This window comes from Temnothorax curvispinosus, unplaced genomic scaffold (assembly GCF_003070985.1).
Source record: "Temnothorax curvispinosus isolate PA1 unplaced genomic scaffold, ASM307098v1 QBEX01002880.1, whole genome shotgun sequence".
NCBI classification, from domain to species: Eukaryota; Metazoa; Arthropoda; class Insecta; order Hymenoptera; family Formicidae; genus Temnothorax; species Temnothorax curvispinosus.
Genome location: NW_020212660.1, coordinates 244,061 through 262,337, shown reverse-complemented (window position 1 = coordinate 262,337; position 18,277 = coordinate 244,061). Strand labels below are relative to the sequence as shown.

General features: G+C 46.0%; 2 protein-coding genes across 3 annotated transcripts; both read left to right on the top strand.

The window, feature by feature from the left end:
• The first annotated feature begins 1,000 nt into the window (after positions 1-1,000).
• Positions 1,001-2,367, top strand: LOC112452025 (40S ribosomal protein S17). The gene is made up of 3 exons (XM_025012013.1): positions 1,001-1,138; positions 1,431-1,582; positions 2,046-2,367. Exons 1-3 carry the CDS (start codon positions 1,136-1,138, stop codon positions 2,281-2,283), a joined length of 393 nt encoding a protein of 130 aa, XP_024867781.1. The 5' UTR covers positions 1,001-1,135; the 3' UTR covers positions 2,284-2,367.
• Positions 2,368-3,922: 1,555 nt separating this feature from the next.
• LOC112452024 (ubiquitin carboxyl-terminal hydrolase 3-like) lies at positions 3,923-18,271 on the top strand. 2 transcript variants are annotated; one of them, XM_025012011.1, is made up of 6 exons: positions 3,923-4,799; positions 14,246-14,393; positions 14,720-15,533; positions 15,731-15,976; positions 16,471-16,664; positions 17,250-18,271. In XM_025012011.1, exons 1-6 carry the CDS (start codon positions 4,703-4,705, stop codon positions 17,410-17,412), a joined length of 1,662 nt encoding a protein of 553 aa, XP_024867779.1. In that variant the 5' UTR covers positions 3,923-4,702; the 3' UTR covers positions 17,413-18,271. The 2 variants fall into 2 exon arrangements, with proteins under 2 accessions (XP_024867779.1, XP_024867780.1); XM_025012012.1 differs by lacking the exon at positions 3,923-4,799 and adding an exon at positions 6,576-9,659.
• Positions 18,272-18,277: the final 6 nt, after the last annotated feature.

The following is an 18,277-nucleotide window of genomic DNA, read 5'->3' as shown; positions in this document are numbered from 1 at the left end:
GATGCGACTAATTACAATGGCGCGTGTATAAACGTACCTGGCGACGATCGTGTTGCGCTTTTCATATATTTCATTGCGGAAAGTAACGGGAGAATCTCGGTCGCCATTAGAAGCGGATCGCCGTTACTGAAATCGCGATAATAGCGTCGTATACGCGATATCTAACGCGGTATCTAACGCGACGATGACGATATTTAATCCGGCACGTTTCGCAAGCCACTCGCGATGTTTCCGCGTGCGCGAGACTTAATTAAACGATAATAGTTCCGGAAACTACGTTCTCGGGTTTCTTTATCACGGCGCGATTCCGCGTACGACTACGACTAGGGCGACTTCAAAAGCAGTATTGCCATTCTCGAAATGTTGAAGCGGCGAGCGAATCACGTCGCGGTAATTATATAGGTTCGTACGTTTGAGTCGCGTTTCCTACATTTAATATACAATTCGTGCGTACTTAACGTTCGAAGGAAAGGGAAGAAGCTTGAAAAATGCAATTTTTTAAACGAACGTACTTATTACCTCGCGCAGAAACGAAATTCCGCAATGCGAGTTTCCGCAAATCTAAAAAAGGGTTAAACAGTGAATTATATAAGAATCTATGCGGCTAATTTTCTTTACAGTAGAAACAAAATTAGAATGTAAATATCGGAAATAACCGAAATATTAAATCAATTTATTTAATAATTTATTTAATACACAAAATGTCCGTTTTTAATATTAAAATAATTAAAATACATTCGAAAATGATATAAATTTTAACGAAATATATGTAATACAAATTAAGTAGTACAGATAATTAAGAACGTTTTATCATCCAGTAATTATTATTTGCTTTGCAGTTTATTTAATTGTTTCGATTTTTGTGGACATACATAAGAATTACGCGAGAATATTTCCCGTAACTGTATTTCCTTCATTACCATTCGTAATCTTAGGTTATTCTTGACTGCTTTTTACCTTGGCAGTTGGCTGCAACGTTTGCACGAGTTTGTTCAAAATTTCTCCGCCTGTCGTCGACAGCATCGCGGGAGGCGCCTCAGGCGCCATCGATTCTCCTGAGTCGGAGTCCTGCCTGCCTTTCTTTCGTTTCGTTTCGTTTCATGCCTTTTCCGGTATCGGCGGTATCCAAGCCAACATGGTTCGTATTGTGTCATCCGTTTTAATTTTAATCCGCGAAAATTCGTAGCGATCCGCGAGAAATCGCCAGCGATTCACGCGTACTCGTTTCGTGCATTCATTATTTGACCCGGTAGTGCAAATATTAATCGGCCAGAAGCCGAGTAGTGATAACGCGCGACACCTTGCCACCTTAGGCTTAGGTTATGGTTCGAGTTTTGGCAGTGCGATCCACAACAATTTGTGCAAATATGAAATGAATGTATCGCGCTACGTCGTATTGTTGATTTATTTTGCCTTTCCACGATTTGCAGAGTCGCGTCAGGACGAAGACGGTCAAGAAGGCCGCGAAGCTCATTATCGAGAAGTACTACCCACGTCTCACTTTGGATTTCCATACGAACAAGAGGATATGCGAGGAAATCGCTATTATCCCCAGCAAATCCTTGCGCAACAAGATCGCTGGGTAAGTGCGTAGCAATGTTTAAGAAATGTCAATTTCTCAAAGCTCATTTTATTTTGTCAACCAACCAACAATGAAGTTCGTTATATTTATTACTTTATTACTTTTTATAAAAAGAGATGGAAATAGTCATGTTCAGATTTAACAATAGATTAAGGCCCCCATTCTGCAAATGTTAACAATATCGTTACGACTTTGCGCAGCTTTTCTATGGTATATTATATTTACGCAAAGCCTGTAATGATGTTAACATTTACAGAATAGACCTCTAAGTGTAGCACAATAATTCTTCGATTATGATCGAATAGTTGTAATTTTTTATTATAGTAATACAGTCATTACAATTCTAGTGGATTTATTTGTAACGTTTATCGTGTTGAATGCTTCTATGAATTTATATCTTTGCTACTTGTGTGGATTTTTAGAAACGACACGATTGTAACAATTGTATTTTAATCACCATTAGATTTGTTACTCACCTGATGAAGAGGCTTAGGCACAGTCAGGTACGCGGTATCTCCATCAAGCTGCAGGAGGAAGAGAGGGAACGCCGTGACAACTATGTTCCTGAGGTCTCCGCTTTGGAGCACGACATCATCGAGGTCGATCCCGAGACCAAGGAGATGTTGAAGATGCTCGAGTTCAACAACATCACTGGACTCCAACTCACCCAGCCCGTTCCACAGTTTAGCAGACGTTCTTAAATATCGCTCCCTTCTCATTCACAATACTAAGAAAAATGGTTGGTCTTGCACTTTTCAAATAAAATTGCGAACTAACACTCACGATACGCGTGCTACTTATTGACCGTGTCAGAGTATCTGGCTTTTTTTTTTTTGCGTAAACCTTGATCGTTAACGAAACCCAATGTTGTTTAATTGATAATCTTAGCCGTTCGCGCTCCAAATATTTAAAACGAAGTTTATTCAAAATTAGATATAGTTTTACTTTGAAAAAAAAAATTGTATTGATCGAATGATACCTCGATGATACACCGAATACCGAAGAAAGATAAATGATACGATTTACGGATGTATCGAGGGGAAAAAAAACCTCCGTCAACGGCGCGCGTGCGCTCAATCCGCCATTTTAATCGCACTAGAAACGCGTGCGATGATCGTCCGACTCACGCCGTGCGCCTAAATACGTTTCAAGCGAAAAGGCCTGTTTTCGTCCGCCGCGATCGCCATGTGAGGCATAATCGTCACCCGTGTAGATCCCCCTCTCCTCGTCGATCCTACAATCCGTAGATCTCCGCGCGCACACACACTCAAGGCGTACGGACAATCTCATTGCGGCACATGTGCGCCAATGTCAGGATCATCGCCATCGTCGTCGGTCGCCTCACGTCAATCTGTCCGAGTCGAGTGTCGGTTTTTGTTACGCTCGCGTTGTCACGCGAGACGCGGCCCCCCGCGACGCAGTGTCTACTCGTGTTTCAATCGCGCTTAAGCCGTTGGGTATAGCGTCACCGTTTTGGAGAACTGGTTCCGCCGGCTCGCGATATCTCACGACGTCGTACGCGAGCGGCGAGGCCGCACCGAGGAGCGGGATAGGAGGGCTACGACTACATCCCTGACGCGTTGCATCGGTCAGGCCAGGTGCAGCTCGAACGTTTCTCGGCACCCAAGCGAGGCCTCGTCATGACGCGGGGATTATTCTCCCGGTGATCTGGTTCTCTAACAATGCGCTCTACGCGGGGGGGAGGGGGACGATGCATCTCCGGGGTTAGCGCGAAATCGAGTTCTCGGCCAAACGGCGAAACGTCACGGGAAAGAGATACTCCGCTTTTATCGCGCGTCGCGTTCAGCCGGAGCAGCGCGTCCGTCGTGTGATTCGCATGATACGCAAAATATCTACCTCGATCGAAAGGCGACGCGGCAAGACTCCGTAAAACCGCGCGTGCAGCTCGTCTCGTGCGCAGCACGATTTTACGGGATCGATTCGAATTAGCTGGGGGAGGCCAGCGGCGGTATAAATTCGGCGACGCTCAATAAATTCGCATTCGCGGCAGAAATTCGCGTTCGCGCCCTCGACGAGAGTCCAGCCCTGATGGTCGGCGATCGGGCGCCGAGGCTGCGCGCGACCCTCTAGGTAGTCCTAGCGCGATCCAAGGCTAGGAGACCTAGCGCAACCTCGTCGGCGAGGCGAGGAGGAGCGAGAGAGACGGACGGAGAGCGAAGTCAGCGAAGGAGATAGCGGAAGAAAGGGTGCGACGGCCCGGCCGTGGGAAAGAGAGAGCGCTAGGAACGGCCGCGGCGGCGAGAACGTCGGGGGTCGGGGCGCGCTTCGCGGGCGGCGGGCCCGCTCGGGGGACGAGAGAGGAGAGCAGAGAGCCCGCGCGCGGGCAGTCGAGAGCGGGCGAGAGTCGGTTCAGTCAGTCGACTATTAGTGGTCTGTGACTCTGGAGGTGGGCCGACCACCGGCAGAACCGAGCTCTACGCAGCTCGGTCGCGCTCGGTCGGCAGTCGGGGCCAGTCGGCCGCACCGCCGTTCTCTCCTCTCGCAGTCTCGCACTCGTTTGCTCGCTCCGTTCGCTTCCTCGCTCGCTCGCGCGGCTCGCACGCTCGCTCGCTCGTCCGCCCGTCTCCGCTGCTCTCCGCTCGCTCTCGTCGTTGCGCGCCGCCTCTCAGTAAGTCGTACGCTGCGCAACGGGAGCGACGGTCGTCGTCGTCGTCACGCGCGTCTCTCTCCGTTCTCGTAAATTCTTGTCTGTTTTTTTTTTTTTTTTCGTTGCCTCTGCTCATTAAAGGCGACGTAACAGTGTCCTCGCTACCACCGCGCTATGTGACGGGATATCACGGGGCCACCGCAGCGTGTACCCCGCCTGCCTCTACCACGCACCACTTCCCTACCCGGACTCTCCGTCCCGTCGGCATACCCCCTCGCCCTTCGCCGAGACCTACCCTCCCCCCGCCTCCCTCCTCCTCCTCCTCCTCGTCCGTCTCCTCTCTCTCCCTGCCCTTTCCCCCTAGCCGATCCCCGTCCACCGCCCCGTTGTGGAAAAAGAGAAAGACGGACTGCCTCGCGAACGTTCGTAACGACGACAACGACGACGGCGACGGGAACGACAACGACGAGGTGGCCACGCGGGCCTCGTGGAAAAGCGTGCCTGGAGAAAACATGGAGTGTCCGCACCTTGCTCAGAGCGTGCGATTTGGCGATGACAACGTAGATGGATCGGGCTGTGCTGTGAAGGATCTGCCGTTCGTCTGCGCAGGTAGGGACTCGTACAAAGCCCCGAGAGTGCCTTCTACCGATTCCGAGCCAGCTCGAGCGAGACGCAGAGAGAAAGAGAGAGCGTTAGAGCGATAGAGATGGACGGATAGACGGATAGGGGAGCCGGCTCGTCTCTCGGAAACCCAGGTCTCTCCTCGCTATTGCATCTCCTTCCCCTTTCTTTCCTCGGCTCGACCCTGTCTCCCGCCGCTCCGTTTTACTCCTCTTCCTCTCGCGAATCCGCACGACACGCGCACGCACACAAGCGACGCACGTTCGCATGCAGCGGCTCTCTCTTTCTCTCTCCGTCCCTTTCTCCGTCTCTGGCCGCGCGCTCTCTCGTGTGGCTCCTCGCCTCTGCGTTCCGTCTCTCTCGTGACCCAGGCCCCGGCCGTTCCTCTCGCGGCCTTGAGCCGTCGTAGCCGAGACGAGACGGAGCGGATCCGCCGCTGTTTCCCTCGGGAAAAGCGCCGAGACGCCGCGCCGCGCCGCGCCGTCGGCGCTCCGTGTGCGTTTTCGCCGACGGCCGCTTATCGTCGGCCGTCTCGGATTCTCCCCGTTTGACGCACGAAGCAACGAACGAGCAAAGTATACAGCGGATCGAACTCGTCGCCCGGCTGTGTATGCGCGCATACGTATATACCCACGCTCTCTTTCTCTCTCTCTCTTTCTCTCCCTCTCTCTCGCGCGCGCTCTCGCTCCGAACGATTTGCACGCGTGAGACGCGAGCGAACGAGTGGTATAACATATGAGTCTGTAGGTGTGCGTCGGTGTGCGCTCGCTCGCTCTCGCGCGGCGTGTTCGTGGTCCCATGACTCGTTACGCGCGCGAGAGCGCGACGGCGGCGTGGTTAGTGATGACGGTGGTGGTGTTGGTGATGGTGGAGGTGGTGGAGGTGGCGGCGACGGCGGCGATGGTGGTGTGCGCGTGTGCATCGTCGTCCTGCTGGGAGTTCTCAGTATGCGCCGCGCGGCCGTCATCGGAAAATCAATACCAGACGGCACTAATCAGCTGGCCCTAAGATCCACCGTCATTAGAACTCGCCGGCTAAGGTTCGCCGACGCCGTCGCCGACCGCCGATTCCCGCGACCCGACGACGGCTCGTCTCGTCTCGTCGCGGCAGTCCCACGTCGGAGAGACGAAAGGGAGAAGGAGCGGCGTAAAAGAAAGAAAGGGAGAAAAAAAAATAATACGGGAATATCGTGGAATCGTCCGTGCGGAAATTTCTGATGGGTCGCAATCGACGTCGATTCTGCAAGCGTAGAGAAAGAAGGGGACCCCGACGGCGACGTGTCGTCCGTGCGGAGCGCGGATATATTATAGGACCTTCGGCTTCGCCGAGTCAGACAGTGACATTGGTCGTGGCCAGCTCCGAGCTATCGATTTAAAGATACACGGACAGCGGTCGTTACAGGGGGAGAGGGAGGGGGCAGATATACTACAGGGACGCCGCGCCGGGATCGTTGCCGTAAATATTAACTGTTTAAAGTTAAAGCGAGGCTCTCCACGCCGACCTCACCTTCGTAGAAACTCTTCTGGAGCACGGAAGAAAATGGAGGCGTCATTAAGCCGTCATTACGCGTCGGGCGCGTATTAGTTGTGGTAGGGAACGGTTCGTGGCCGAGCCGAAAACGCATTAACCCGCGGTATCGTCTGCAAACGGTCGTTTACAGATTACACAGAACACAGAACTCGGAGCAGCGGAGTAAGTATTATCGCCGGCCGCTGCACGAGTTGTGTTAAAGTGGCGGCGTTTACGAGAGACAATGCACGACACGACCGGGGGCCGGAGTAATAGACAAGAGAGGGGGGGAGGGGGGACGACGATCGCTCGAGAGGAGCAAGCAAGCGTGCCGTGTCCTCGGAGGCCGTGAAATCCTACGACGGCCACGACCGACGGGAGAGGAGGCTCTTCCCCGAATCCTGGTGCTGCTATCCTCTCCGTGCTTCGTGCGGCGTGCTCCTTCCTTTCTCTTTACGCGACCTCGGGACTATATTTATCCGAAACGTATGTGTTTTTTCTCCCCTTGCGCGTTCACGCCGTCTGTCCCACCATCTTTTGTCCCGAAACCCTCTGCCCCCCCCCCCATAAATCGGCGCAATTGAAGTCGCAAAGAGTACGGCCCGTGACTCCGCCCGGATAAGCTAATTCCGTTCGGCGATTATCGTCTCTTCGCGATGCTGTCAATATTTCATGTAAATCGATGCCACCGTCAGTTTCTAGGCTCGCGATGTCCGCTCTCGGCTTAACAGCAGTGAAATATATACTCCCGTTCTCTACTCCTATCTTAGGAAATCCTGGTTGGGCGGAGAAAGAATATTTGGTTAATTGCGGTTACGAATAACCGCTAATGACAGGCTATTTGCTCGAAAAACAACGGTGATTGCACGGCGTGTCTCGGAGCAATCAAAGCTCGATTGTGAGAATGCTCGCTCCTCCTCCGAGAGCGAGTGCTTATTAATAAGCCGTCAAATACAGAAGCGATATCTGTTCGACAAAAGATAACGGAGCAACACATGTACAGTTGTAGACAGAAAGGATGAAAACTTGTTTTCTAATCTACTTATCTACTAGATTCATTCGTCGCATTGTTCTTTCCAACGTGATTACAAATTCTCGATTAGTGGCATATGATACAATAATTGCATCGGTAAAGATCATCTCTCACGACCGATTCTCGCCGAGCCGTTCCTTTTTTGACGGAAATAGAACGACAGATAGAAACGAGCAACTCGCTTCTGCTACCAATTTCGTACATTTCTCGCGGCTTGAACGACGTTGGTAGAATCGACTGCGATTTCCGAGCCAGCCGCTCGTTACGGGCCAGAGGCCGGAGTCCGGAGTCGCGGTGCGTCTTTCTTCTCGCCGCGACACGGATGGTGGGGAGACACGTCGGTAGGAAACGTAACAGTCAGCACGAGAGGAACAGGCTGCCGTTAATTTCGGGCGTGGGCAACGAAGGGAGAACGAACAGATAGAACAATAGCTTTGTGGAGAGTTCGATGACGTTAGGGAGGCCGTCACAAATCGTCGCGTTTTCGCCGTCAGGTGTTTTAAAAATTAACCTTGCGATTTCTAAATCAAGTTTGTCGTTGAATCTCTTTAATATTAAATTGTATGCGTAAAGAAAAATAGTATTGATGCAAACGTGTACCGATGTAAGTGCGATCAAGCACTCTAAATTAAGTTTCTGGTATTTCCGCTGACCTGAACTTCGAGTTTTTCAACGAGTGCGCAGTAAATCAATAGTATTCTCCGTTTTATCCGTGTTTGCAGAAGTGCGCTTTGCATATCTACAAGTCGCAAATATTTTCCTGCGATTATCTATCGCTTTCGCGGACTGTAATCGCTTTAAGAACAAGGAAAAAATACGATTAGAAGAGACTGGACTAGAAAGCAGGGAAAAATATATAATATTAAGATAGATAAATTGTTGGGAGGAAAAGAGGGAAAGGATGCCATTATTATTCGAGATAAACGTGAAAAGAGCACGGGTTGATTTCACAGGATCATGCAACTGTAAGTCGGTGATAATAGCGAATCCGAGGCTTATCTTACTTTAAACGAGAATGACGTTATCTATTAATTAATAGGAGAAGAAGAAAATAGATCGTGGCCCAAATGTCCAGTTGCACTATCAATTTTATTCGAGGCATTCTGTTATATTTGTTGCTTCTCACATTGATGCTATTTTCTTTCTATTGACTGACAATGAGCGAAAGAAAACATTTGTCTATTATTGTGTTTATTGGGTAAATAAGAATATAATTGTCTATGTCTCTTCTGATGAAGCTTGGCATAAATCTGACGACGAATTTATAGAAAATAGCTTAAAAGGTAGTCCAATATGTTCGACTATGGTAAGATAGGTATACAAAATAGAAATGCACATACGATAGGTTTACAAAGAGCGACACATCCGTGAATAATACATCGTGCGGAAGATGATAGATACGACACTGGCGATGAGTCAGTATTCCGACTGACGAACGAACGCACACTTTCCTCCTCGACGACGTTTGATTACTCAACATGGTGCTATCGGCGATAGCCACCGGATTCGTAGTACTTTCGGCCAGTTCTGTCTTCACGGCCAGCTGCCAAAGATGGTCATCGACACGCATTAGTATCAACATTTTTTGGTTGACAGTATTAATTCTAAAATATCATTGATCAAAGCGTAAACTTTACCACTTACGATCATCGAAATTACAAATTTTTCAATTGGCGAATAATCATTTTTAATTTTTATTTCTAATTGCCGAAAGAATAGACTGTCTGAAATTCTTATTTCTAATTAATTTTCAATTTTACGATTCCCTCCCGTGCCTTCTAGCGATAATGATACTTAAGTGCATTGCTTCCGACTGTGCTCCCAATTAAATTCCATGACTACTTTATCGCACGGTATACCATTTTCTCAACAATCAACGTGGCATCAATATTACGCAAATAAATACTTCGAAGTCGAGAGCGTCGAGACTCGTTCTGAGAAATTTTTCCTGTCATATTTATCTCTCCACTCTGCACTCGCGAGGACGCGACGCGGCGCGGCGTCGGCGTCGCGATTAGCGCCGCGAGAAACCGGGCGAGAGAGCGGTTCACGCTCGGCGAATCGCGACGTATCCGGCGGTGGATCGATTTAAATGCCTCTGTGGAATCGCGCCGCTGCGGTGGTGGTCGCCGCGTGTTTTCCACGCCGGCTGAGAGCACGGGAGAAGGGGAAGGAGAGAAAGAGAGGAAAAAGAAGTATCGCCCCTTACGCACTATAAAAGGACCCTCGTCCGCGCCGCCGCCCCTCTACCGCCGTCGCTTTTCCCATGCTGCTGCGGCTGCTGCTGCTGCTGCTGCTGGTTACTGGTGCAGGCCGCCTACCTTCGACTGCATAACATTGCAAAATCGATAATCGCGTCGTTGCTGATCAGATAGCTCTCGCTGTGAGAGCGAAGACGCTTGTACTTCGATACCGTTTCTCTTGACGTATAGATACTTTGCGATATCGAGCACCCTTTTCGGCGCAGACAGCTTGTCTTTCCCATTGCGGACGTTAGTGAGATGTTCGTGAGCTTGCTAGGCTGAACGACACACGGATGCACGAAAAAGTTTTGACAGTTCTTTTAAGCTAAATGATACAGAAATGTAATAAGATATTTTATAAATATTAAAATGTGTTCTGTATATAGCTGCAAAATATTTGGAGCAAATGAAAGATATGTGTCACTTTCGTAATACTTAATTTGAATCGCGAATAGTTTTTTTTATAATTAATGTAACATTTGACATAATACTATATGTTGTATAATGTATATGGAGCATTCGTCCAATTACTTATTTTACTAAAGATTATAATTATACATATATACCGAATTGAATTAAAATGTAAGATAATACAAGATAATAATTCGGTTACTTTTGGAAGCTACAATTGCAGTTATGTACATATTTCCGAAGTCAACTCAACATATCGATGCTTGACCGAACAATTGTCGCGCATTCTTCTATCGGTGAATTTCTCTTCGACACTCTTTCAATCGTCTTGCAATATCTCGTTCACTCGGTCGTCGATGCGGGGGCGATGCGTCGATGACATCGACTTTCGGGTGACAACAACGACGATGTCATCGGCGTAGACGTGATGGGATCGAACGTTATATGGTGAGACAAAGGGGAAGAAAGCTATCTAGCATAGTTGGCCCTTCGAGTATAAGGTACTTCCTCCTTCTCGTACTTTGACGTTATTTCACGATTCTACCGCGATCGACACTTTCGATTTCTGGTTCACCGCTGACGCTCGTGCGTCTCCACGCTCGCTGACGCAATTCCCAAAAATAATTCTCGGAGTTTAATCATCGACTGTGTCACTGTTTCTCTTGAGGATCATCGCGTGATTTGTGATTGAAAACCCGTGAATTTTGTGTTTACAACGCGAGCACAATCCTTGCGTGTTACCAGTACATTTTCATGTTCTTCTCTATGCCTACGGACGATGAAATGATTTTCAAGCAGCTTAAAAGCAAAATTTTTATTTAACTTTAATTATTATACATTACAAGATGCTCTTATATGATTTTTCTCAAAATTTTGAAGATTTTCCATATTGATTTCTTTTTTCAAAAAGTACTTTAAACTTCATCGTACAATATTCGTTGCTACTTTTTAACATGCGAGACTTTAAGTAGCTTTGTACTCGACTTTCAACGTGCAAAATGATGAAGAAACAAGATCCGTTCACACTTAAATGAGTAATAAGATTTTGTTATTTAATCACTTCCCTCTTGTTCGTCATCGTTACATCGCTCGCAATAATAGTTACTCTGACGATCCACGAGGAACATCCGCGTGCGCGAGGATCTACTAGATCATTTTATTGAACAAGCGGACGTTGAATGAATGAACGAATGTGCTGTACAAATGACGTCGCGTATGTTGTAAAAGTTTATGCATTTTTCGACCGATAACGTTCCTCGTTACGTTGTTCGTTATCGCGATGACATATTGAACATTCGCAGCTGCACCGCCATATCGTTCCATGCCGTCCACGTCGTTCCAACGACAGCGATTTATTTTCTGGCAGACATCAGCAATAATAACGTGCTAAACAACATTCCTTCTTTATCCATATGCTGATATTGTTGGAGTTGTAATTTCGATCAGACGATATAAATGTAATTCGTATCCTCTGTTCGGTTAATTAACTTTAATCGGCGAAATTATAGATTCTTTTCAGATTGTATATTCTTATTTATGCATCCATTATGGTCTATAAGTATAATATACATGTATATAGAGAAAATTAATTTAAAATTAATATGTATCATTGCACTGCGCAATTTAATATGAACAATAAGATTATTGATTTGGCGATATTTACGCTATCAATCTATTGCATTAATATAATTTCTATTTACAATGTTAAACAGCTTGTCCGTGCTATATTGTCTGCTTAGGAATCTACTTTTTGTTTGCTTTCGACAATTCTAAGAGAATTATAAAAAATACTTCAAATAATTATATAAAAAATACTTCATTGTTATACATTTTTACTTTAGCAATCTTTAAGGAAAACTTGTCATTCCAAGTAAGATTTTATCGCGGACCGAACTTACTCGGTTTCACTTGTTCCTATTCTTCGCCAGATTCTCATAGCAACGAGTCGCTGATTAAAACGTGCCGATAGAGCACTCCGGTATGTTTTTAAGGCTTCCTACATCGGCACCGAAAACGAACACGATAGGAATGACCTTCGAAGATCGAATTTCCCTGCACGGACTTTCGGCGTTTCACTTTTCGCACGTTCGCGCTTTTTAAATTCCATTCTAGGGGAATGTCTCCTTTTTTTTCCCCGTTGTATAAAAATGACGTTATTTGCGAATACCAAAGAATGACGCAACCGTTTTGGAAAAAATTCGAAGATAGATTACGGCAAGCCTGAATGCGAATTTGAATCCGTCTGCATATGCGTTGCATAAGTAAAAAGCGCTGACGGATTTGCCGCCTTCCGATGTCCTGAATCAGTGAATTCCAGAACCATCCGGTTCTGAGCGCTCGTCATTTTATAATTTTGCAATCGCTTGCCTCTTGTGGTTTATATCGGGAATTGTATTCTTATTCAGAAAATATAAAAAGATATATAAATTGGTTTTTTATTCATTTTAATACGCACTTTTGCGGAATATTTAAGAGGTATAGCAATCATTATATATATATATATATATATATATCTTTGTTATTACATCAAGTCTTGCTTGCATGGCTATAAAATTCAATGACTTGAGATTTCACTCCTTCTCTCTTGATGTCTGGGAGAGTGCGAATTCATGTTTTCTAGATTCGCTGATTAAAGAAAAGCACGAATCACCGGAAATCCGAAGTTCGATGAAATTCTGAGACATTTTACGATCGATCGGCTGCGAAAGGGGTGTGTCGAACCTGTGCTCGTTACCGCACCCCTCTTTTACGCGTTCTCTCGAGAATTACGTAAGCTGAGACGAACCGAAACGACACAGCGCGGCGGTGCCGCGGTGCTGACTCGTAATTTCGTAACCACCAGATACATTACACCCTGCGACTGGATGGTTGTCGATAAAGCTATATTGTTGACAATTATTTAAGAAAATATACAACGCACTGAAAGCTTATCGCGGCTAAAACTTACGTATGCATCGCTGCATAGCGCTATATATAGTACCTTGTAAAGTTAACACTCCATATTGACAGAATTTCGATATAGTTGATAGAGTTTAGGCGTTTTTTTCCTTCCAAAAATTATCTAGAATTCTACAGTTTTGAAGAGTTTTTGTATTAATATTTAAGGCGATAGAAAAAAAAAAAAAAATTATGGAACTAGCTGTTAGTATTGAAATTGAAATTTTCCACGTTGCCAAGAGTAACAGATTTTTTTATGGATGTCTTATGATTCTTTAGAGTTCCAGATAGTTTCTTGAAAAATCGTTTTGAATTTGTTAACTTAAAGCAATTAGAAAATATCGGGAAAAATTCGGTGGTTTTTTCTTTAGTGGATAAAAAATTTCTAAATCTCCATGCATGCTTTTTTAAAGAAATTTCACATTTTCTTAAAAATTCTGCTCAGGGCGGTAAGAATTTTATCTAAAAAAATAAGAGTACGATTGGTTTCCTTACTGGTAAAAAGTTATGATCAATTGTCTAAATATTAGCATCTTATATCTTTAGATTCTTACTTTTTTCAATTAGCAAAAGTCTTTTTGAAACGTAAGAGGCATTCGCAGAAGAATAAGAACTCTATTAATTATATTAAAATTCTGAAAACGGGCAATTTTGCAGATATACTTATTTAGCACTAAATCTAGTTATCTTTCATATATCGAGCTTTATCTGTAAGAAGATTGAATTCGTTGTAATTGTGATAAGAATAAGATGGTCACATTTCACGTTAACCATGTGATATGAAGCTAAAGTGATACTGCTGATAATAGAAACACAGCAGACGACAGTCACTGTTCATATCTCTGCATGCTATAATTCTTCGTGAAATATATTAGAATATTAAGTAACGCGCATAAATACGTTAATATTAAATGAATGAATGAAGTAAACTGACTAAACCTGAATTTCTACTTGTATCCCCATCAAAACATTCTTTAGTCTACAACAACTTCCATCAATATCCATTTATATTTGCGAAAGTATGTGATACTTAGGAACAAATGCCTTTTGGGATTGCATGAACGAAGTTTTAATTTATTTAGTTTGATGCAAGAAATCGATGACAATAGAGATATCGTCAACCTAATAATTGGTTCAGATTTGATTATGTTTTTACATATTTGCGAAACTTTATTTCAATTGAACCATCACATATTTAATCTCCACGCGTGCCGATTTCTCTATTTCATTAATTATCATATAGCATTGATTGAACTTGTTTAGCGATTGTCATTCATGTCTCGTATTATTATCATGCGTAGTATGCGGCACCGAGAAGAGTCCCTGGCTCTGTCTGCACTGCGGGTCCGTGCACTGCGGACGATACGTGGCGGGCCACGCGTTGCAGCATTACGAGACAAATACTCAGCACTGTGTGTGCATAGACTGTGAGAGCCTAGCAGTATTCTGGTGAGTCTCCTCCGCATCCCTTCGCTTTCACCGTTTTCGTATATATACTACCGTCTGTCCACGCTTTGCGAGTCTCTCCTCCGTCGAAACTAGTATAATTTCGGAGAACTGAATTTCTGACACGACGAGACACGTGGAAATCTGTGTGTCTCGCCGCTCGCGTCGCGCAGATTATCGCGAGATTTATAGATATCTATCTACGGAAACCGATAAATTTGCTGTCGAATCAAAATATGAAGTTTTATTTTTTCTCGTGCCGCGATACCGGGACACATACGTTATTGTTGGTTCCTATTGGAAAAAAGTGCATGACTCGCTTCTTCCAGTTATACCTGCGACGAGTACGTGGTGAACGACACCACGAGCGGTCAGATCGAGAAGATACGGCGCGTCACCTTTCGTAAAGACGAGCACAAGGAGAACGATGAGAGCTGGAGCACGTCGCCGCCCACGACGCCGCCGTCCTCGAGGACGCGCGACGGCGGCGGCGACGATCACGACAACGACGACCCAGACGCCCTGTGGAAGGCGGAGGTGGTCGTGAGGAACTTACGGCCGAGAACGGCGCGCAAGAGGCTACACTCGCTGGACGCCAGCAGCGCGGACAATCGGCCGGCCAAGCGTCGCAGCTCCAAGAGTACCAAAGAGAAAAAGGTCGTCGGGCTGAGGAACCTCGGTAACACCTGCTTCATGAACGTGGTGCTGCAGTCGTTCAACAACATCAGCCACTTCTGCGAGTACCTCACGCAGATGCCGTGTCTCGAGGGCATCGCCTTTGACGAGTCCACGGGGCCGCCCACTCACCGCGGTCGCATCGTGACGCCGGGTCGCGCGAAAGAGATGTCCATGAGTGACGCTCTGCTCGCCGAGGAGCTGCGAAAAGTGCTGCTCGGTCTAAGCTTAGGCGGTTCCAACGGCCAGGCGATATCGCCCGAGTGCCTGTTTCTGGCCATCTGGAAGGTCGTGCCGAGATTTCGGGGCTACCAGCAGCAGGACGCCCACGAATTTCTCACCTACATGCTCGACCGACTGCACACCGAGCTGCTGCAGCTGCTGCCCAGGCTGGGACACGAGCCTCTAGGTTTGCGCGGCAAGCAGAGTATCGTCACTGCCGTGTTTGGAGGCACTCTTCTTAGCGTGGTAAGTTGAACGGCCGGGCCCTTCCCGGACAGCGTGCCTCGATTGCGCGCGAAAAGAACGTCCTCGCAGCCTCTTTGGCGGGAGGGAATTTCTGCGCTCTCGAGAAAGACTGGTGTCGCTTGCCAAAGTCACGTTCTTCTTCGTTTTTCTTCTTGGGAGAAGCGCGGACGAATTATGGATCGCGTTTCCTCGCGCAGGTCCACTGTATGAACTGTCGTACGGACTCGAAGACGCACGAGCCCTTCCAGGACCTCTCGCTGGACATACCGGACAGACTGCAGAGGAGCAGGACGAAGGAGCAGGAGGAGGTGTGCAGTTTGACTTATAGTCTGACGAGATTCTTCAAGGTCGAAGAGCTGGCCGACAGCGAGCTCTACTTTTGCGATAACTGCATGGGGAAGCAGAGGTCTACCAAGAGGTTCTGGATACACAGGCTGCCTAACGTGAGTATCGTTTTGCGTGTTTTGTCGAGACAATCCACATTCAATGGAATAATTTTTAATGCAAGAAAATTCTAAGCTTTCGCTGTTTTTCCGAAAGAAGTTAAAGTCTCTAACATTTTAAATCTATTTTGCATTTCTACCTCTCTTCTCTAACGTACAGAATAAAAAAAAGACTCAATTTGGGATTTCATTTTCAAGAAGTGTCAATGCAAGAAAGTTTTAAGCCTTCACTGTTTTTCCGAAAGAAGTTAAAGTCTCTAATTTTTAAAATCTATTTTGGATCTCTACCTCTCTTCTCTAACGTACATCGACTTTTTTCGCCGTCGCTCTAATTTCGCTTAACGTTAGTTTATTCGTGGACGTGCGTGTTCCGATCGATGTAGTTCGCACGAACGAACGTGACCCGAAAAGAGAACTTTGATCGAGCAGAGAAGCAAAGGGGAACGTAGAACGCGGTGATCGATGCTGACACGTTGCTCTTGCTTTTTCCACAGGTGTTGTGCCTTCACATTAAAAGATTTAGGTGGTGCAATTCCTATCGCTCGAAGGTGGACACGCAGGTGGATTTCCCGATGGAGTCTCTCGACATGTCCGCGTTCACCGTGCGCGGCGTGACCGGGACGAGATTGGGCGCTCAGAATAGTCATCTTTACGACTTGGCTGCCGTTATCGTGCACCATGGTTCTGGGTACGTTCCCTTGAATAACGCTACTAATTAAACCGGTTGCCCGACGATGAAGACATATTGAAACTTTCCCTGTAATAGTAGTAACTATCGCGCAACGTCGATACACACGATAAGATAACATAGCATTGTCTCTCCTATCGTCCATATTTTGAAATATTACTTCTACCATTTCTCACGAATGTATTTAGCAATCGTTAAATTATACACTGTAATGCTTGCAACCACATTCTTATAATTTCGAAAACGAATAAAAAGTTCCAGCTATTGCGTATTTGAACTTATATGCTATTTTCTCAATTTTCGCATTTAATTAAACATTCCAATTAGGGCTGGTGATTTGCTTCGAAGGCTTCGATATTCGAATTTCGAAGTTTCGAAGGTTCGAAGTTAACTTTGAAGTTTCGAATCTTCGAAGTTGTCAAAAGTAACAGCCCTAATTTCAGTCTTTAAATATATACGCTTGAAATTTAACCTTAATTTCACAGAAATATGCATATAGCTTTAGGAAATAAGGTGTTTGTTATTATTTTTCCGAAAAGGACTCGATGCAAAATTGTATTTACATTGTGAAATCATGTATTTCAGTGCTGGTACTGGACATTACACTGCCTTCGCCGTGCATGACGGCCAGTGGTTCCATTTTAACGACAGCTCAGTACGGCCGGCGACTACCGACGCTGTCGCTAAATGTAAGCCTTACATTCTGTTCTACGTGCGGAGGGAATTCTCCATTCCACCCCCCTTGTGACGTCGTTTCCCCGATAAGAACCCCCGTCCCGGCAGCACGAGCCTAGATGACGACGAAGACGACGACGATCAGGACGACGTGGAACGAACGAAAGAAAACTGAGCGAACGTTTCTCGCGAATCTCGAAGCGAGCCAACGAACAGCTAAACGAAACGGAAAGAAGCAAGAAATCGCCGGGTCATGCCTCGAGCGCTTCGAGATCGGAAGACGAAGATTCGTCCGCTTATCGCATATGTTATATCCATGATTGCTCATTGTTGCCAAATCGTACAATCTCGTTAGAAACGTAATTCGCCCGCGTTCGCTATCGCGCCTCGACATGTCGTCGCGACGACCTTTGAGACGCGATTGGGATAGCCGGGCACATACATAAATCCGCCGCACGTTAATCGCTCGAGCGCGTCCCTCCTCGCGCTTTATCAGATGATTAAAATCATGCAGCTCTTAAATTAGCTCGATGTCCATCGAAGAAAGGTCGACCGATACAGCGTGCGAGCGTGCTGATATACGTGTCGTATCTTGCCACAGATTGTTCTCACGCTTTTTCTCATCACGTCTTTTCCTTCCGTCGGAGACGCCGTAGCCTCTCCGCCCTAAAAGCGTAAAAGAATTTTTTTCTGTACAGATTGCTTTGTTTCGTTTATCGATCGAGATTACGGTTTCTAGAATTTTTTTACATTATGGTTTAAAAAGTGTTCTTGCTTTTTTTTGCTCCCTCAAATATCATGTATCTGTAGCCGAGCGATTATTTCACCGATATATTAAGCCAATGTTAAATCATGCATTCTTTTTCATCTATTTGGATTCTCATTGTTAATTTTTTTTCTATTTTACGTTTTATTTTATGGAATTCCTAGATCAGGAA

Excerpts from the sequence above, each read along its gene's own strand:
- LOC112452025 (XM_025012013.1), top strand. Across the intron at positions 1,583-2,045 it reads TTGCGCAACAAGATCGCTGG|ATTTGTTACTCACCTGATGA; the intron begins GTAAGTGCGTAG and ends AATCACCATTAG.
- LOC112452024 (XM_025012011.1), top strand. The coding sequence starts at position 4,703 with ATGGAGTGTCCGCACCTTGCTCAGAGCGTGCGATTTGGCGATGACAAC. Across the intron at positions 4,800-14,245 it reads TCTGCCGTTCGTCTGCGCAG|TATGCGGCACCGAGAAGAGT; the intron begins GTAGGGACTCGT and ends TATCATGCGTAG. Across the intron at positions 15,534-15,730 it reads GAGGCACTCTTCTTAGCGTG|GTCCACTGTATGAACTGTCG; the intron begins GTAAGTTGAACG and ends TTCCTCGCGCAG.